Source organism: Carettochelys insculpta, chromosome 10, assembly GCF_033958435.1.
Source record: "Carettochelys insculpta isolate YL-2023 chromosome 10, ASM3395843v1, whole genome shotgun sequence".
NCBI lineage: Eukaryota > Metazoa > Chordata > Testudines > Carettochelyidae > Carettochelys > Carettochelys insculpta.
In genome coordinates this window covers 25745000-25766626 of record NC_134146.1, presented here as the reverse complement: position 1 = coordinate 25766626, position 21627 = coordinate 25745000, and the positions used below count along the sequence as shown (strand labels likewise).

At 43.5% G+C, this 21627-nt stretch overlaps 2 protein-coding genes across 2 annotated transcripts in view; both read left to right on the top strand.

Annotated features, from left to right (window-relative positions):
* The first annotated feature begins 5292 nt into the window (after positions 1-5292).
* TM4SF18 (transmembrane 4 L six family member 18) lies at positions 5293-15734 on the top strand. Its single transcript, XM_075004117.1, has 5 exons — positions 5293-5667; positions 7104-7193; positions 7886-8028; positions 11435-11615; positions 13759-15734. Exons 1-5 carry the CDS (start codon positions 5491-5493, stop codon positions 13771-13773), a joined length of 606 nt encoding a protein of 201 aa, XP_074860218.1. The 5' UTR covers positions 5293-5490; the 3' UTR covers positions 13774-15734.
* A 4724-nt stretch (positions 15735-20458) lies between these two features.
* CP (ceruloplasmin) overlaps positions 20459-21627 on the top strand; it is a 40119-nt gene continuing 38950 nt past the window's right edge. Inside the window, exons 1-2 of the mRNA XM_075004710.1 lie at positions 20459-20526; positions 20932-21103. Coding sequence (XP_074860811.1) covers positions 20502-20526; positions 20932-21103 — 197 coding nt within the window. The 5' untranslated portion in view covers positions 20459-20501. The remainder of the gene's footprint in view (positions 20527-20931; positions 21104-21627) is intronic.

Sequence of the window (21627 nt, the reverse complement as noted above, 5' to 3'; positions counted from 1 at the left end):
GACACCCATCAGCTCTCCGTGTTTTCCTTCCATTCCAGAGTTGTATTGCTCCTGTAGCTTCAGCCTTCTTTTCCTGTTTTGTTTTTCTTGATCATTTCTACAGGGTAATTTTTTTCTGTATAAGCTAAGGTATGTGTTTATACCTATTCTTTAATACTTCAGCAGTGGTGGAGACCAGAGCTCTCAGCCCTTCTGAAGTGCCAGTAGCATTGCTCCACTGCTCCGTGCAACTGTGGAGGGGCAGCCCAGAGCCACAGTCCCAGTGGCGCTAAGGGGGACTGCTCTTGGCCCTACCCCTTGCACCCTTGCCCTGCCTTTTTCAGGGGTGAAGAACTGGGCCCTCTTCCCATTTTTTCCCAGGGCCAGAGATGGCTGTCAGGCCCTGCTGCCTGCATTCCGTCTCACACTTCAATTTCTTACAGGTGCTATCATATCACGATCCTCCCCCTCCTGCTCTGAGCCCCCTCTGGGATGGGTGGGGGTTTGCAATATGACAGTACCTGTAAGAAATTTAAGTTATTTTCACCTTTTCCTTTGTCACATAACCATGCTGTTGTATCCTACCTGTCTCAGCCCAGCCCAGTAATAGCTCATCATGCACCAGGAATAAACCTCAAATGCTATGTGATGATCTGGTATCATCAGAAGTTGTAGATGGAAATGGTAAGCAAAACTGAGACAGCTTTCTTCCAGCATCACATGTGAGGAACTCTGTAACAGTTCTGGCATATGCACCTGTATTTTCCCTTTGCAGTACACCAAGAGCACCTGCTTTATCCCCAGCAAGACAAACTGCGAAAAAATGCCAACACTTACAATTTTTGACATGCCACAAGTTAGTAAGGAAGTGTCACAAAATGGCATTCCAGAGCTGCACAGCTAGGGTTCATCTTGCCTTTTAGAAGTAAGGGACTCAAGCCACAAAATTCTGGCCAACATTGTACACTTGAGAACGTAGCAAAGGTGGTACAAGTCATTTGACCTCCATGTGACTTTTGGAAAAGATTGTTAAGGGCTATGGATAATCATGGAGATTACCCATGGCATTGCAGCAGCTTTTCCATAGGGAGAGAAATTTACCTTATATAATAGTGCTCCAAGCTAGGAAAATGATCATATTAATCTAAGATCTCCAGAAGCTAAAGATACAGTTCTGAGATGCAGCTTAGCAGCCGTATGTTTCACAGCTGACTGCCCTAAGCCCCACCCCTTTTGCCCTTGACCCCACTCTTTCCAGGGACAAGGAGCCAGGCCTCTCTCCTACCTTGCCCCTGGGCCTGTGATGGCTGTCAGCCCCACTCTCCTTGCTTTATCTATCCACACAGGACACAGAGGAGAGAATCAGCTTCAGAATTAGTCCACAAAGGGAGCCACACTTGCCTGATCTCTGTAGTGGCAGTGTACAGCATCAGTGCTATGTCACAGAGATCACAGCGGGATGAAAAATCCAATTGAGCTTCTTTCTTAATGGCTGATGCATAATAACATGTACAGAAAATGTAGTAATTAAACCCTAGGAAAATGATGACTTTATTTAAAGTCTGATTTAGTTAGCAGAGGAGTCACTCACCCCCATGAGTAATGAAAGTCTTGGCAACGGCAAGCTCACCAAACCGGGGGTGGTGGGTCGGGGCAGGCGTTTTACAAAACTTATCAATGTGGGTGAGAAACTGACCTTGAAGTTTACAGGTTTCACTGAACACTACATATGAAAGAACTCCTGTGTGTTCTAGCATCACCGTGTGCTAAGGAACGAGCCAGTTTAATATGACATTTGCAGAACATAATCTGGGTATCCAGGCATCTGAATTACATAGTCAGACAATCTACTCCCTACAAAAATCTCATTTTCATAGAGGCATAGTCTAACTGGAACAACAGAGCTGGAAACAGCATCAAATGGGATTACAAGCACAGCTGTCTGCTTTTTATCCAGGCTTCAATTTTTAAAAAAGCAGAAGATGTCCGGTTTCCAAATATTGAACTTGGTCATAAAAATTCAGTTTATAGCCAGGACATGCCTTGCTGTACTCAGCAATGTCCTCTCAGGATGCTGAGGAGCAGCCTCTGGGAAGGATGCCCCATCTAGTCATGTTAAACTGCCAAGATCTGCAAACGGAGGTTTGCTATTGACTTCAGTAGGAGTAAGAGCAGACACCAACCCCGTCGTCATTGGCTCTTAGGAACTCATTTTATGATTCCTCAGAAATGGACAAGGTCTGTGTCCCTCAGCCACATCCCCAAAGTCAAAGGAATTGTTGTGGTGTCCCTATTAATCTGGAATGCTCAGGTCTCTAAGGGCACATTCCCCAGCATTCAGCCCTGGGTGAAATGCACTGCACAGTGCCCTAAGCTGCCCAGAGCACACAGTGTGGCAATCCAGCAGTTATTGAAATTGTCAGAGACTCTGTAGTAGCAGCAGCAGTGATTGGGACCTCCAGGGCCTTGTGTATTGCCGGGCCCTGGGCAACTTCCCCCTTCGCCACTTCCTACCCACTCCCTATCAGCAGACCTGAGTTCAACAGATCAAGGATGAAGCAGTATTTGCAATGATGGCACCAGCATACAGCTCGGAGTAACAGGCTCGAGCAAAAAAGAGAAAATGTATGCTACATATTTATGAAAGCTTCCAGACCAGGGGTCAGCAACCTTTCCAAGGCGGAGTACCAAAGTTTGACCTTTTGACCTCTGTGCATGGTCCAAGAGCCAGTGAGACTTTTTAAAGTCCCTAATAGTCCTACTTACAACAGCTTCATTAATGAATAAATTAAGATGCAGAGCTTTACTGTTTAGGTGGTGGTTGGTAGCATTCACTGGTTTTTGTTACATCACAGGCGGCACGGCTTTGAGCAAGCTCCTGGCTCCATGGGAGATGTGGGGCAGGGCTGAGCTCCCGCCTCATGTGCCAATGAAAATTGGCTTACATGCCACTCTTGGCACCTGTGCCAGGGGTTGCTGACCCCTGTTGTAAACAGTCCATATCTGACATAGATTTCCAAGGAAGTGAGTATGTGCCTCATTGTTTAGGTCATTTTAAACTGGATTAGACAAAACCATAGAAAACGTTCTTCAGAGAATGTCCTGCAATGGTTCAAACTGAGACTGGATAATCTCCAGGTCCAATATTTTATAATCCCTAGTGAGCTCAGTTGTACAGCCCAGTACAATTTACCACTGGTTGGGATATGCTCTGTTGTACTCTATATGGAGAAAGTTTACCACCATTGCGAGCTATTAGAGGAGCCAGATATCTCTCATTTACTGGGGCAGGACTGTAAACAGGCTTTGTTAAATGCAGGCTTGAAGTTTTCAGTTCCCTGATGACTCACTGCTACTCCCCCACTTCAGATAAATTTGTTTCCTGATGCCCTATAAAGCTACTGTACAGGGGCTGAGGTGTGCTGAACTGTAATCCCAGCTTTCGCCATGGCCTTAGGCAATACACAGCCTTTATCTGGAACCTTCTCTGGGCCTGTCACAGCCACTAAAAAATTTAGTCTCATAATCACTGAGCATCATTATTCCCACTTTATAGAGAAGGAACTGAAGTGAAAAAAAGATGAGTGTCCAGACAAACATCACAATGGAAACTAGCCCAGGGACGACTTAAATTCCACTCTAGTGCCTTACCCACAACACCATCCTTATCTTCTCTGGTCTTTGCTTTCCCTATTGCTCAAGTTATTCTCACTAAGTGATATTACCATAGCACTGGGAAGCCCCAAATACACACATAGGCTATGTCTACACTAGCCCCGCCGTTCAAATTGGGGATGCTAATGAGATATTTTGGCATATGCTAATGAGGAACTGCAATAAATATTCAGTGCCTCGTTAACATAATGGCGGCTGCAGCACTTCGAAAGTGCTGTTTTTGATTGTGTGTGGCTCGCCTGCGTGGGTTCCTTTTTGAAAGGACCACGCACACTTCAAAATCCCCTTATTTCTATTTGGATATAGGAATAAGGGGATGCTGAAGTGTGCACGGTCTTTTCGAAAAGGACCCCATGTAGACGAGCCATGCTTGATAGAAAGTAGAACTTTTGAAGTGCTGCGGCTGCTGTTATGTTAATGAAGTGCTGCATATTCATTGCAGCACCTCATTAGCATATCCTGAAATGCCCATTAGCATCCGCCTTTCAAAAGGATGGGGGCTAGGGCAAACATAGCCACACAGTAGGAAACAGTCCTTGCCGCAAAAAGCATACACAGTAAATAGACAGACGAGACAAAGGGAGTGAGGGAAAACACACACAAAAGTTAAGTGTCTTAGGCCAGGTCTACATGAGGAGGTAAAAATCACACCCATCTACTTCCTTTCCTCCTCGTGACTCCCAGCAGCACTTGGATTGATGGCAGCGCCATGAAAGTTTGATTTAGTGCATCCCCACTAAATGTGCTAAATTGAACCGCAGGATATTGGCTGCCAGCCGGTCAGTGTTCTCCTAAGTGTGGCCATACCCTTAGAAGAGGCCCAGGAATAGAACCGGTGTCTTGAACAACAACGTACTCAAACCTCTTTAATCTGGCAATTTTGGGAAACAGGCTATGCTGAATTAGGGAATTGTCTAGACCAGGGCTGTTCGCTATAAATGAAGCGTAAAAAAAGTCTATTACTAAAGCATACAAACCATTATAGAGCACTGTACATATCTAACATGCCGTAAGATGCATCCTTAATGCACTGTTTTTAAACTGTTATTTTGGTTTTTCTTATCATATAGAGGTATTTAATCAGAAAATCACTAAGACTACGTCTACACTGGCACAAAACTTCAAAATGGCCATGCAAATGGCCATTTCAGAGATTACTAATGAGGCGCTGAAACGCATATTCAGTACCTCATTAGCATGCTGCTGTCTGCATTTCTTCGAAATTGCAGCATTTCGCTGCCGCACGGCTCATCCAGAGGGGGGTCCTTTTAGAAAGGACCCCGCCAACTTCGAAATCCCCTTATTCCTATCAGCTGAGTGTTCTAAGACAACGAAACATCTATCTTTGGAAGGTGTCACAGTCCAAGACTTACCTGCTATGTATGCTGTGTGTAGGGTGCTGGGGAGATTATCCTTTTATTATTTCTAAGGCACATGTTAGAAGATGAAAAGTGATACATGTGCTTGAAGGTGTTGTTGTTACAACCCTGTCACATGTTCCTTCCTGACTCTCTCTTCTAGACGCTCATTTAAATCGGAAGCTCCCTGAGGAATAACCCTTAGAGGGAAAAAAAGTTACTTAAAGAAATAATCACAGGCTCCAGCACAGGAGATAGACTAGCCCTTCAGCCAGTGATATTTTGCCCTTTGTTCTACAAACAGTAAAACACTTATTTTAATCCTGGGATTGTTTGACTGGAACCATACCCCAGCGACTGGGTTCCCATGAATACAAAATGACTGCATCAAAACCAGAATGTGGCATGGTTTTACAACTTTAAAAGAAATATCCCTGTGTGGGCTGAGAAGAGCAAAAGGCTTTAAAGTCCTTAAGAGATGGGTTTGCAAAAATGCAGAAGCTGTTTGAGTTGTCTGTTGATACCTCTTGCACTCTGGAGTATTGTTGCTAATATCCTGCTATACTTCCCTAATGGGAAAACTTCATACGCCACCAGTAACCAGCTCACCAACTACGTGTGGTATTTTGAAGGAATATGTTTCTCTGGTGTGATGGTAAGTGTTAGTTCTGTGGATTTTATTGAATTATAAATGGTACTTTAAATGATCTTTGTGCAATTACAGCTGCAGGGATAACCCTGCAGCAAAACAAAAAAGCAGTTAAGAAGCACTTTAAAGACTAACAAAATAATTTATTTTGTTTTGATAGTATATAGACTAGCATGGCTTTCTCTTCTTACCCTGCAGCAAAGTGTAAGTGTGTCACAAGCTTGCTTTAAATCAGGAGACAAAAAATTTTAGCTACTTTTATAAGCAGCAAATTTAATCAACTTTAAAAAATTATGGGCACTGATCATGGACAGCTGAACAAAACCCGCATATTTTTATGCATGATTTTGTGAGATGGATTTGCATGCTTTTTGTCATATAAACAAAGCTTATGCTGAAGTGTCAATTACAATCAACAGCAGATCATGCACAGTAACTTTCTTCCAAAGGATTTTTAGTATTCTTACCTGTGGTAGTAAAGGGGAACAATGTGGAGGTGCTGAGAGCAACTGAACCAACATATAGATCCTGTATATGATGGAAACCACATCAAGTCATGGGATATGGAAGCACCTCCAGCACCCGTAGTTTCTTTGTATACACTCCACCGTGTTAAAAAGCTGCAACACTCTCACATGTTTATATAGGTATCTTATATTAGTCATATCAGTTCTGTTTGGTAAGGTCTTTCCACTGATGCCTTAAAAAGGGGAAGATGCTAAATCAATAGAGACGAGACATAATTTTGAAACTATCCTTGTGTTTTCTCTTTCTATATCAGTCCTTTGAAAAATGTCAAACTTGTGGTTAATCAAAGAAAATTTACTGTCAGCCCAGAAACTCAAAAGTAAAAACTGATAATCTGGAGGTTTAGGAAATATTAACTACACAGATTAGAAATATCCTACACAGAGATTTCAAATTTTTTTCCAGTTAGCACTTTTTCATTTCAGAGCCCATCAGGAATATTAACAAATTCATGACAGATACCTTTACCCTCATTTTACAAACTGAGAATCAAATAGCATGCAGTTAAGGCTGTGTGCACACAGCATATTTTTACTAAAATTTCCCATTGTAGTTACTATTGATTCAGTTCCAATGGTAATTCATTTCCATTCATGAGAGTCCTAATGTAGACAGAATTCCAGGTGACCGCTGCTATTTTAAGCACATCTACATAACGTGTTGCTTAAAATTCTGGTGTTGCCAGCACCTAGTCTAGATTAGCTTTCTTTTATTACCTCTCCCATTTCTCTAACCCAGGGGCCAATTTTTCCTCTGCCATGCACCTGCAGGAGTCATACACTTCTCTGCAAAGCAGGTGTAAAGTGCTGCTAGTTCACAATGGTGGTATTTTACAGCTACCAGGAGCAGGTAAGAAAGAATCAGGTATATTATTTCCAGCTACTTCCACTCGTTGTATTGTCTCCCCCTCACAGATGCTTCTGCTAGCAGCACTTCTAATAACATTGGAGCATGATTCATTCTATCAGTGTTGCCAGAGTGAGAGCTGTAACAAAACGTACAGGGTGAGTCTGTTCTGTCTTTTGCTTCTCTATTCAGAATTCATTCTTAGTAACCAGTTCCCAATTCCTTCGGCCAAACCTCTTTATGGCTAGTCCTTTCCTCTCTCTGCATTAGGACAGAACCCTGGGTCAGGCTAGACACAGCCCAAGTGGTTACTACAAGTCCAGTTGCTTCCTCCAACAGCACTAGTGAAGCCTCCAGGAAACAATAGTGAACACTGATGGCCTTGATCTATTATCTTTCAGCTCTCTTTTCTGCTGAATTGGGGCTCCATCTCTGTGCATCCCTTTTGGACACCTGGAAATGATTAGATGGAGAATATGCAATCTCCTTTGTAAATGCTGAATAGGATGCAAACAAGTTGTGTGACAGTCATGATGTCCTCCTGGCTCCCTACAACAAGTTTGCAAAAGTACTGTTTAAAATCCCCTGGAAGTAAAGCTGTCTTACCTCTCCAGAAATCTGGCATTTTAATTCAGTACATAATCCCAAAAGAGCAACCACTGTTGCTGGGGGGTGGCTGTCCCCGTTGTCTCCTTGATCCCATTTCCTGTGAAATTGTGACTGCCGTGCTTGTAAGGTATAAACCTGGCAAAGCAGCCGGAGCATATTGACGGGTGATTGGCTCTGATAAGGTGCCTAAGGGAAACCTTCCCTTCTCATGTTGATAACATGTATTCTCTCTTCAATACAGAGTTTCATTTCCGTTGTATTAGCTCTGCTTGGCATTGCTTTTTCTGGGTATAGCGTCATTATCTCTACTTGGGGCTTAGTGCAAGGCCCATTCTGCAACACACCAGCTGGCTGGGGTTACATTTTTAAAGACACTTCAGGCAGGTAAGAAACACCCTTGTATTTACTATGGAACGCTCTCATCCATCAAACTCTGTACTCCAGCACAATATTAGTTAGCTGGATGACCACTTATCATAGGTGTGGCCAAGTTTCCTGTGGTCCTATAAAGTTTGTTTACAGCCACTAGTTTTAACTCTCAGTGTTTGGTGCTGTTATTTAGCTCTCATTTACCCCTAAATGTCTTCTAAGAGCCCAGTAAGCAGTGCAAGTGTTGGTATGTGCTAGAAAATACTGACCTCCTGTCATTTGGCAAATTCTCTTGTCTGGTACCGGTCTGGTCCCAAGGGTGCTGGATGAGAAAGGTTTAACCTGAGAGAGAAACTGTACAGGAAATCCTTTTGGAAGGTATTTTATGGATAAAAATATATTTACCCATTATCACAGCATCTGTATTTTCTTAGCTTTTAAAAACCTTTGTCCCACAAAGAAAATTGTATATTTCAAGCTCTTTCTGAGCCGTGCACACAAAGAAAAAAATTCTTTGCAGTCTGTACAGAGAAAGCTTAATGTTCAGCTAATTCTGCTGATCTTTCAATGAAACATCAATGCTCCTAAGCATATGTGAAGTACAGATCTACAGTCTGTGGCTGCTTTGAATCTATCTCAGATAAGATTATTAATACGTAAATATTTAATGTAAAATAATATCAAGTTCTGTCCACTTCCAATGGAGTACATTAAACATTGGACTGGTCACAAAATCCTCCATATGTGTAGTAGGAAATGAGAAACCAAATTATCTGTCAAGTATGGGATTGTTCTCCAAAACAATGATTTTTAACTTTTTTCATTTGTGGACAGCTAAAAAAATTCAAAAGGAATTGTTGACCTCTCTGAAAATTAATCTGCAGGTCCCGGAGGTCCACCCACCACAAATTGAAAGCCATTGCCCTAAAAGACGTGAATAACTGACTTCAGTTTATTTCAGTTCAGAGAAGAAACATAAGAAGTGATTCCTTATATTCATATGGTGTATTCTCTATAAAGTTTTCATGTCACTAGTGAAATATGTGCTACTAAAGGCAATGCTCTTTGGGGTTTTTAAAATCCCTAAATTAAAAAGAGCCTGATTTGACCATGAAGGGCCAAATGACAAGCGAGGGACACTGGATACAGCCCAAACTGCAGAATTTATTCATAGGGGAGAAGTGGAGGCCAGCACTGAATATATTAAAAATTTCACAAATATGATTACTGTGATAGTTCTTGAAACCAATAATAGCATCCCACCATCTGCACTATTGCCAACTTGCACAATTTTGTTGCCATACTAGTGACTGGGGAGTTGTCTGACTTATAAAAAGAAGATAAAAGGCACCAGTGCAGGAATGTTCCTTGATTAACAATGGCCACCCTGTCCTATTACTGTCAAGGGGGCTAAAGCCAGCAAGATAGCCCCACCCCCTGCAGCCTATCAGCTTGTGGAAGGGAGGCTGCACATTGCTGATGTAGGCTGATGCCTCCTGCTACATTCAATGAAATAAGCCCCTGACTGCTTTTCTATGGTTTGGAGGGTGGAAAGAACACAGGAACAGTGAGGGGCAGCAGAGATACTGTGAAACATAGATGGGAACAGTGAAGGGGGAGCAGGAGGCAGTTTTAGGGTGCAGGGGAGTAGAATGAAGCCCCCAAAGCCAAGGACGCAGGAGAATGGGGGGATGGTGAGGGGAGAATTGCTATTCTCTGCCTTGAGTGAGGGAGCCCAAGGCTGCGCCCCAACCCCAGCAGGTCTAAGACAGCCCTGGTAATCCCATTCAAAGGGGTCACAATCTATGTTACTTCTAATTTTTTCCATCCCTGGGTAGAATAAATTTTCTTCTATGCACCAGGGCATATGGGGATGTGTACCACCAATAGAAACACATGGGCCACTGTGGGCACGCTGCTAATTTGAAGAGTGGCACCTGACTCTTTTGTGGGTCTCTGCTTCAATGCTCAACTTACATGGAACACTGGGCACACAGTGTCGCGACCCACAGTTGGAGAACCACCGGGTTAGCTCAGTCCCATGTTGTTTGTACTGTGCCATTATCACCTGTTTGACTGACTGACTGACACACACTAGAAGTTTTGTAATACGTAAGCTATAACTCATCAGCTCTAAAGAGTCACATACATTCTCTGTGCTCGCATGAACCATGGTGAGTTCCGTGGTTCTCAGACTATTTACCTTCCTTGTTTTATCAACTGCGATAAACTAGGAAGGGCGAGACTCAAGACAGCCATAAAGGAACTGCTTCCATTTCCTGTCTGTGGGCCAAAAGCAGCTTAAGTGGTGTCTCCATCTCAGCAGGCAGGGAGAGACCTGCAGTTGTGCCCAGTAGAGGTTGAATTTTTCAATCTGAAAGTATCCCCGCGGAGGGAGGGAGGGAGGGAGGGAGACATCTGGCTCATGCTCTCAGATCTCTTGAGGAAGGTAACACTGCATCTCTTCATGTTTTTAAGATGATTCAACAGATAAGGTGAATCATATATGACATAGGGCTGGGAGGGGGGAGGAGGGTAGGCTGTAGGCCAAATGGAAATAAATGGTGGAAGTCTCTTAGGTGGGTGCCTCTATCAAAACTCTGTACACTTGCCATAGGACCACATAGCCAGTGTGAAAAATCGGGCTGGGGGCAGGGGACAGGCCCGCTGGTGGGAGGCCGGGCAAAGGGGATATTTGCTCTTCTACTTCAGCAGTGGCAGCTGTAGCTCCAGGCCCCTTTGAAGTGCCGGTATTGCTGCATTGCCACTTTGTGCAGCTGTGGGAGCCCAGCAGCATGGTCCTAGTGGCTTTAAGGGTGAATGCCCTTGTCCCCACCCCTTCTGCCATTGGCTCTGCCCCTTGTCAGGGCACAGGACCAGGCTTCCCTCCCCCTTTGCCCTAGGGCTTGTGGTGGCTGACAGCCCCACTGGTAGAGGGTAATAGGTGCCTATATAAGTCAAAATCTGAAGTATCGGGGGAGTCCCTATAAAATGGGGACATCTGGTCATGCCCTGTCATAGTGAAATATTATTTGGGCATTCCTGCTCTATGCCAGTTTAAAAAAAAACATCAGTTATAGTACAATGGACAACAGCTGGACTGGGGCTCATCAAACAGATGCCTTGTAAATAGTCACTGTTTAGATTCACTTTCTATCTTTAGCAGAGGATGCAAAACTTCCAACACTCTGATCTGGATTCTGGTCTCACTCGCCCTAGTGTGAATCTTGAGTATCACCAGAGGGTTTAACTGAGCTAGTCAGGATTTACTGGTGTAACTGGGACCAGAATTCAGCTCCAGGACATCATAAGTTAAAAACAGCAAGTTTTATTATTTTGTCTGATTATTTCTAGAATCACTGAATGTTGAATTTCAAGGCATTCAGCTGGTCTAATGCCCCATTTTTTGTTTCTCTGTTAGCTACCTGATTCAGTACAGTTCCTGGTCTCAATGCAGCGAACCTGCGCACATAGTGGAATGGAACATCATTTTATTCTCTATTCTCATAGCCCTTAGTGGACTTCAAGTGATCATCTGCTTTCTCAAAGTAATTGCCGAGTTAAAACGGATCCTCTGTGGGACCTACTCTGTGTTTATTCAGGTAACAAAAGAACTTGGACCAAATCTTAGGGTGGTGCAAAACAGCATTGTTCCATCATCTTCACTGTGATGCCGCTTTACACCAATGGAGAATCTGGCCATTGTTTTTTATGCATTTTAAATGTTACTGCCCAGCAATTAACAGTACAGTATAAACTGGTACCAGGCATTGTAGTGAAGTGCTTTTAACAACATTACACTATTCAAATTAATCTTATAAGTCCATACAACCTGCAAGTATCGAAGGAGTCTTACTTAAACTATTCTGATTGGGGATGTAGGGTTGTGAAGGTTAAAAAGCTGAACCTGAATATTACACATTATTAATTTATATATAAAGAATATAGGACTTCATTGTCAGAGCATCTACCTTCTAGGAAGAAGTCTACATTTCTCTTTAATATCAAGTGGGCTTTGTAGCTGAGAGAGTAAGAAATATCCTGACGGGTTTTGGCACTCAAGAATTTGTCATGTATTTTATGTCTATGTGCTCAAGTTGCTCAGCAGGGCATCTGAGCAGAGCCCTATTAAAGAGATCGAAAACCCCGTGCATCAGATGTGAGGGTTTAGCACCAGGAGCCCTGATCCACAATAGTACTAGAGGCTGAACCTCTCTAATCTGGCACTGTCTCCTCTGGCAACATCTGCAAAATGGCGTGATTTTAGTTAGCCAGACAACCACTTACAATGGATGTGGCCAAGTTTCCTGTGGTCCCATAAAGTTTGTTTACAGCCATCAGTCCTGGCTGTCAGTGTTCTGTGCTTTTATTTTGCTGTAATTCACCCCTAAATGTCTTCTGAGAGCCCACTAAGCAGTGGAAGTGTTGGTAATGTGCTAGAAAATATTGACTTCTCGTGGTGCAGCAAATTCTCTCACATGGCACCAGTCAGGTCCTGAGGACACTGAACAAGAGAGGTTCAACCTGTACAATAAAAAATAACTTTGAATCATCTTGGTTTAAATACTCTGAGCTGCTGGATGGTGTGAAGTAACAGTGCTAGCATAATAGCCAGCAGTTATAAATGTGTATGACATGTTTCATTGTCAGCTCTGGAGGCTGGGCAGAGCTGGAAGTGCTAAGCCAGGAATGGTAGCCTTCAGTGATCTTATGTAGCTCTCAGTTTTCATCATGGGCACATTACTCAGCAGAGCCTCCAGGTCAGGGGTGGGCAACCTGCGGCCCACTGGGAGTCCAGCTGCAGCTTGCAGATCCGCTGGCTGCCCCACTTCCCCACGTGTCCTTTGCACATTGGTGCTCTCGAGCCCCACAGTTCCTACCCCTCTGCCCTCCCACCCAGCACATTTGAAGCACATTAATTTGCTGATTTGCACTCTAAACCTGGTCCTCCCTCTCCCTCCCAGCTCTGAAACTCTGTGAATCAGCTGTTCACAGCATTCCAGCTTTGGGAGGGAAGGGGAGGAACAGATAAGTGTGACGCTCCAGCGCCCCCATGCACAAAAGGTGTGTGGGAGAAGGAGGACAGTTGTGGGGGCTGAGCAGCTGCAGGGGGAGCCCCAGTGGGCTGCAGACTTCGGTGGCCCACTGAAGTGAAGGAGGGCCACTCCTACAGCCCTCCACCACTATTCAGGTTTGCCCATCCCTGCTCCTGGTTGCTTTGCTTTTATTACATGGTAAGTGATTGTCTCGTCAAAATGCATTAGCAAGTGTTACTAAAAAGGAAGGCACACACTAGTAGGCAAATAACTCATTGACTCAGCAGACGTGAAATTAGTGCAGATCACTAGTTTTTCCTTTATGGAGTACATACTTACTGGAAATGAGACAAAGGATCATTCAAAAAATAAGCAATAGCTGGAGTAAATGGAGATGAAAATCTCTCATGTTAACAGCCTGTACTGAGAAGGTCAACATTTCAGGGATTTGAACCTCCATCTAACACTGTGCTTGCCAGGAATTTAGGAATAAACAGGGTTTGATTTGACTGGAGGCCCAGTTCTGCTCCCAATAAAAGCAACAGGAGCTTTGCTGCTGTCTTCATTGAAGACACAGCTGGGTGCCCTGTTTAATCCTGAGAGGTTCTGTTACTTTGGTATCATGTGGATGTTTCCATTGTTAAATTGTAAATTATACTCAGAGTTAATACTACACGTCTCCTTGACTTCTTCCTGTTTCCTTTGACAGCCTGGGATTATCTGAATGTGGCAGAGTGCTTCATTACCAGCCCGACTTCATTCCTCCAGTGGCCACTGTTCTACACAGCAGATCTGTGGGCGCCACTGAAACTAATTTCTGACTAATTTCTTTTTGATACCCATGTCTCTCCTGGATGTACTTTTAGATTCACTTAAATGGGCTTTGAAAGCTAAAAAAGTGAAGCTTTCCCACATGTTCTTAACTAAAGGAGCCATTTCTTAACCACAACTAACCCTGAATGACTGTGACAACTATGTCTCTTTTGCTCTGCCATTCAGTTTTTGTTGTATGAGTGGTATGCAACTACCTTTACAGAGAAGACTATAGCTTTCAATGAAGTGCTGTAAAGCTGCCATGCTTGCATAGTTTCATAGTTTCCACTGTCTCATCTCCTTATTTAGACTTTATAAATATTTCAGATGATCTCCAAGGGCTTCAGTGGATCAATGGGAGTCTTTACATTGATTTCAGCATGCATTGGATCAGATCTTAATTCCTTGATGTTAAAAAATTAATAGATTTTTAAGGCCAAAAGGGATCATCTACTTCTAGCATGACAGCATAACTCCCTATATAAACACAGACCACAAACCGCAACTAATATTTCTGCATTGCATCTGTAACTCCTTCTTGAGCTATAGCAATATTTTAGAAAGATATCCAGTCATGATTTAAAGACCTGGGTCAACTGCTTGGAAACATCTATGCTCATTATGGTATGACCAACATACCCAATAACTGGTTTTGGTTTCTTGCTCTTTAGTTATTCAAAGCTACATTGTCCATTTAGAACATATTTTAAGAGAACTACTAAAAGGGCTTTTCTATACAGTGCAGCAAAGCACGACAAATATGTTTGATTTGAAAAGCATGCTTGTCCATTTTATTCCACCTGCCCAAGGTAGACCCAGCTGAATGCTGATGCACTTTGAAAAGGTACCTTCTTCCCATTAACACAGTCGTGTTTGAAAAACTCAGCTTTCTGAGCACACCAGTGGAGTCCATAGAGTCAGAGCGAGACATGTTAAAGTGCTTCATAAAACATGCCCCTTTCCTGTGCTTTGCTGGCTCCAAGTAGACAAGCCCTTATTGCAACAGAGCAAAGAGAAAAATCTAGTTTTCAACTACTTTTCTAAATACAGACCTCATTACACGGGTGTGGGGACATTTTGAGCCTATAAAAGTCAACAGGAAAGGACTCATCCTTCATAAAGCTACCCAAATAGCTGGCTGAGTTATCTTGTCTTCACCATACTGAGGAGAAGGACTCACCAGAGAAGATATCATAGACAGTGCTTAGAAGAGCAAAGAGAATTTAAATACTGAGGATCAGTCGTTGTTGATCATGGTGCCCTCCTGAGCAATGCCCAGTATCACACTAAAATGGTTGAGTGCAAATGGCAGGAGCTGGTCCCCGTTCTTTGTTGCAGTGATGCCAATAGTGTTAGAGAGCAATGGAATGGGGTATGTTTGGTTAAAAGAGACAACAAATGGATGGCCATTCTTAATGAGGGAAGAAGTTATGCTTCACACCCGTGAGGATTTAGCATATCGTAGGGTTCTCAGTGCCTACTGTCACAAAGGGTTTAGTCCCCAGCATTACAATCCAAGGTGGAATGGGAGATGGGAGGTCTGGTGGAAAGGAATATTAGCAAAATGAAAGCAACCCGCTTGGTGTTTTCTTAGACTGGAACATTTCCTTCTAGAATACAGTACCACTGTGGTACTGTGGAAGCAATCAAATGTGTGACTTTACCAGTGTTTAGAGATACATACTTGAGGGGAAAATCAATATGCTGAAAATAAAAATCTTTTCCAACCAAATGTCTTGTTTAAATTGCATTTCAACCCTAGATGCAATGGAATGGCTATTTTTTTGGACATTTTATTTTAAAAGCTATTTCTGAATGCTCTGGATTACTTATCTTTGATTGTGAAAGCACATGAGTGGTGTGTCCATAAAACAGAAATCCCCAGCACTGCAATGCCTTCATTAGGTAACAGGCTCCTTTGTAATGGTTAAAGAAAATAAACAAGGTATTCTGTTCAAGCTTGGGGTTGATTAATGAGATAAACTTGTACTATAACCTTAAGCACACAGTGGCTATTGAAAGGGATTTTCATGAATAGAATGAAGCCAAAGAAACTTTAAAGGTCATTTACTGCTAACGGTTTACTGGTATCTTTGGAACACTGGTATCTCCATGCACACCAGCAATTATTCTAAACATAGAATGAAAAGACATGGGTTTGGTTGGAAAGAGACATGAGGAAGAGACAAGAAGAGCATGAAGCCAGCTAGGACACAATGACGTTATTTGTAGATATCATTATGGTTTGCTTTAGCACCACTGAGAAGGATTGAGTGCTTCTCATTTTGTATGCAATGGTGCTGTAGGCCTGGTGCCCACAATATTAGAGAGACAAGGTGGGTGAGATAATATATTTTATCAAAACCCCTTTTGTTGGTGAGTGACGCCAGGTTTCAAGCCCTGGTCTCTGCTTCTCACTTTGCCCTCCAGCATCATCACATCTTGTTAGGCCATATATAGTCTATCCGAGGTGTCCATTTCACATCCGTGTAGGTTACAGGCATAAAAAGACGTGACTTTATTGCTCATGGAAAGAGTTGGCCTGATAATTCTAACTGAAATCTTCTCTTTATCCCATGAATAGCCAACAGCTACGCAAACATCTCCATGCTGCATTGGTAATGCATTGGTAATAACCCTTACCTGTGGGCTTAAGGTAAACCAGGCCATCAGATGGTAAACCAAGGCTGGATTTGGGCTAATAAACTAGAGGTGAATGTCTCTGTAACCAATTACCAACCCCAAACTAGGGGCTGGTAATTACTTCCCTGGAGACTGAAGCTGCAGAGGTCACTTTCCCAAGGTTTGATTTAATGGATATAGTGAGGACCCATTAAATCAACTGCTGATGGTGCCCCATTGACCCTGGTCCTCCAGCAGGTCATGGAGAGTAAGGGAGGTCAAAAGCAGAGTTTATTCCATTGGATGCTGCAAAAAATGAAAAAAAATAAAAAATCAACCCAAGTTACATCAGTTTCAGATACATTTAAAACCCCATCTTATGAGGGGGGTTTCATTCCTGCAACCTTCCGCGTAACTCAGTTTTCACACAAGTTGGGGCAAGGAGCCAGGAACCAGGCTGCCAGTTGGTTTCCAGCTCCCTGCCGCTTGTGGGACCTGAGAAACTGAACAGCCCACCAGGTCTGGTCAGTTTCCTGGCTGCTTCTCCCTGCCTTCTCCCAGCCTGACAGTGGCACCACTGGGGGAAGGCAGGGAGAAGGGGCTCTTAGCTTGTCTAGCTTCCCACAGCTGTGGGCAGCCAGTCAGGCTGACAGCCACAGAGCAGCTTCAAGTTGTGCTTAACTCAAGTTAAAGAGAGTTACACACAACTTGAAGCCACATATTTTGGGGGTTTACTATACTCTATCCTCATAGCTGGAGTTGCATATTTTAGGTCAACTTTCTCCAGCAGTGTAGACCTGCCCTAGATCTTTGTGACTAACAGCACACTAGACGTCTGGTAGCTAAAACCCAGCATGCATTCTTTCTGCTTTGTATCTCTTCCCCTATTCAATGCTAATAGTACCTCTGAACTCCTACCATAGCTGGCAACTTGGCAGATGGAGCAGGAGGCAAAGCAATCATCTGTTTATGCAGCTGCACCCTGTTGATTCTGTGAGTCAGCAAACAAACAAAACTGATATAATACAGAAGAGATTTGTCCCCTTATAAAGAAAGCCCACTGAACATAAAATGATACATGTGATACAGCCTGCCCTGGCCTGAAAACACACAAGAGGCCAAATTAATCCTGAGCATATTGCAGATTGCCCCCATTCATATAAATGGAGAAGTAACTCTAAAATCTAAGGTAAAAAAGGCAGCACCTCTTTTTTTGCTATTCGGTCCTTTTGAAGGAATGTCAGCAGCTCCTGAGTATACCCCACCATCTTTATTTCTATCTGAGCCCTGAGTTTAGTTGTATCAAGTGCTTGTCCTTTGCAAAGTTCACTCAATACTCCCAGTCCTAATGAACATGATGCATTGGAGACTGGAAGACTTAACAGAGGCTCGAATTCTGCCTTAGCTGCATCGGTGCAAAAATTTGTCCTTGAAATCAAAGGAAGCTGCACATGAAGGTAGATTTGGCTCAAACTATGTACTAATGTATCTCCGTTACCCCAAAGAGTCACAGTAAAACAAATCGAGTCAATGGAGAATGACTCAAACTAAGGGCTGCTTGAAGGTGTTCAGCACAGACCAGCACTGCACTGGGAGTGAAGCAGAGCCCCAGAGTGTCACTGGTCCCAGAGCAACCCAGGAAACCCAAGTCAGGCAATGTAGGCTTTGAAATGTGCTGCTGCTTTTTTGCTGTGTATTGTATGGAGAAGTAGATAGTGAATCCTACATGCAATACAGATGTTATTTAAGGTATTTTGTGAAAGGTAAATTTGATTCATGTAACAGTGGTGTGAATTCCTGGATAGGAATGGGATTCAAATTGCTACTCTGCTCTTTCTATGACCAGGTCATGGAAAGTAACGTTTGGATTTGCATGTACGGAAAAAGGAATCTGAACATGGATTTCTTGTCAGTTTTCTGCTTGAAAGAGTGTAAATCATTTTGGTTTTGTAATGTGGTAAAATAACATCAGATAAGAAGATCTCGTGAATATTTTTGCCTTCTGTGCAATGAGAAGTGTTACTAAACTATGCACTGGTGCCTGTTTCTGAATATGCAAAAAGATTTTCAAAAATGTCTATTTGACATACAGGGATGTGCCCAGGAATTTAAATGTGATTAGTTTTGGAGGGGTACATTGTCTGGCCCTGCACAGTCCTGGAGCCTGTACTACTGCTTGCCTCCCTGTTTGCACACTCTTGGGCTACGTCTACACGTGAAGCCAACATCGAAATAGGCTATTTCGATGAATAACGTCTACACGTCCTCCAGGGCTGGCAACGTCGATGTTCAACTTCGACGTTGCGTGGCACCACATCGAAATAGGCGCTGCGAGGGTACGTCTACACGCCAAAGTAGCACACATCGAAATATGGGTGCCAGGCACAGCTGCAGACAGGGTCATAGGGCGGACTCAACAGCAAGCTGCTCCCTTAAAGGGCCCCTCCCAGACACAGTTGCACTAAACAACACAAGATACACAGAGCCGACAACTGGTTGCAGACCCTGTGCCTGCAGCATGGATCCCCAGCTGCCGCAGCAGCAGCCAGAAGCCCTGGGCTAAGGGCTGCTGCCCACGGTGACCATAGAGCCCCACAGGGGCTGGAGAGAGAGCATCTCTCAACCCCCCAGCTGATGGCCGCCATGGAGGACCTGGCAATTTCGACGTTGCGGGACACGGATCGTCTACACGGTCCCTACTTCGACGTTGAACGTTGAAGTAGGGCGCTATTCCAATCCCCTCATGAGGTTAGCGACTTCGACGTCTCGCCGCCTAATGTCGAAGTTAACTTCGAAATAGCGCCCGACGCGTGTAGCCGCGACGGGCGCTATTTCGAAGTTAGTGCCGCTACTTCGAAGTAGCGTGCACGTGTAGACACAGCTTTGGTGACATAACAGCACAAAAGCCATTGGACTATCACTTTGGTGCTTTGGGAAAATCTACTTGGAGCTGCCACTTTGGTGGGATTTTCATACAAGAGCTGCCTGTACAAATTTTGCAGGGTCAGACCTTTGAAAATGTTGATTTAGATGGATTCGATAGATCTGACAATCTTGGCCATTCTGTACATTCTTTGCGGCTTGCAGTTACAAGCTATCCTGCACATGGGCTGTGTGCTATGCTCTTTTGCACTGTGAATTGATTTTCCCCCCTTAATTTGAAAATAACAAAAACAAATGATACAGCTTCTTCTCCCCCCAGCAAATAGGGTTGACAGATTTTTTGATAACTTATGTAGCACAGGCAGCCCCTGCCATGGGATCCCCAGCTGGGGCTGACTGCCCCTCATAAGTTTTCCAAAAAAAGTGTGAGGGGGTGGGGACACAGCTCTGTAGTGGGGAGCCAGCTGGGGCACTGAGCCCTGGCCAGCAGCCCCCACTGCAGGAGCCCACACCAGGGTGAGGAATTTCCCTGACAAGTCCCACATCCCCCATTTATCCAAAAATGTCTGGCGAGACATTTTTGTGTAAATTCAGGATGCTGGACTTGTTAGGGAAATTTAGGATGATCCTGCACATTGCAGGACGTTTGGCAACCTTAACCCCCACGAAAAGCTCACAGGAAAAAAAAAATGGGGCCAGAAAACCCCAGGGAGTTCAGCTCATGGACTTCACAACTATATTTTTTCCTGGGAGAGAGCAGAGCAGTTTATGGGCTCACACTCCCTACCCAAAAGATTCTGTGCAGTCATGAAGAAGAGAAACTAGTTTTTCCCCATGGCACAATAGCTCCTTCAGGGGCTGTTCTTCTGCTAGCTAGCTATTCTCAGCCCTGCACAAAACCATATATCAGTGCCACCTTAGTAGAGAGGCAGTGCAATACTCAGAAATCAGCTGCCAGTTGCAGACCTGGTCTTGCCCTCACCTGTTCCTTTCCTAGGTAAGATCCTGGGTTGGAGATGCAACCTGAAGAGGGGAAGAAGAGGAAGGGGGTCATATGGCAGAGTCATTGTCCCCAAATGAGCAACCCAGAGATTCTGGCTCTCTTCTGATTGCACTACTGAAGAAGAGCACTGAATGGACGACACCAAAATGACAACAGGTGCCACTTTGGAGCTTCACCCAGTCGTCTCAGAGTGACTGGAATAAAACTAAGAGGGAAAGTAAAGAGTTTAATTAGATGACATAGGGAATAAATGAGTTCAGAGTCACTGGGATCACTCAGGGTCCCTTTAAAACTGAAAATACTTGAAAACTAATCCACAAAATTTATCAACTGGTAACTTGCATGAATATCAGATTTTTTTTAACAATTAAGAAACTGTCTTGCTTGTTTTACATCACCTGAGCCAACATAATTACTGGAATCCAACCCACTATTTACTCTGACAAGGAGGGAGGTTGTGAAACCTTTTCTTTTGTTGGTCAAAAAATATTGAGGGGTGGGGGAGTGATCTTATAAAGGGACACAGTACTTGTCTCATGTTCTACTCCCTCATTCTAACAGAGGTTTATGAGTGCAAAATGGAGCTGTTCTTACTAAGCTGCTTGCTGGCTTGCTGTGGTTGCCAAGTTGGGGCACTGAGCAGAGAGTACTTCATTGAGATTACAGAGACCACTTGGAACTATGCACCTGGGACTAAAAACATAATATCTGGGCAGCTTTTCTCAGAAGAAGAGTAAGTAACATGCAATGTGTGCTAACTACATAGAAATGCTCTTAACCTTACAATAAAGGTCGGTGTAGGATAAGATGCTAGTTAGGACCTGATTCAAAGCCTATTGCAGACAATGAAAATATTCCAATTGCTCTGAATGGTTTTTGAATCAGGCCCTTATTCCTAGTGATTTTCTACAAGGCTTATAAGGGGTCTTCTGGGGTCTTATGTTCCTCCAGAGGTGGGTTTCATGTGGACACAGGGTTCACACCCATAAGGTTCACTGCAAAATCAGAGCCTTAGTCTGTGCGAGTGAAAAAAATACTAAAGGAAGCATCTATTCAAAAATGGATATGAGTCATAGGGAGGAGAAAGAGAAAAGCGTCTCAGAAGGAGAGAAAATGGAAGTAGGAGTATTAGTTAAGACATCTATTGTAACGAGATTTTGCACACTCTTTTAAAAAACTAGTATATTTTGTTGGCAAAACCCTGATATTTGCTACATGTTTCTTCTGGATCTCTTTTAATTCCTGTGTTTAATGGCT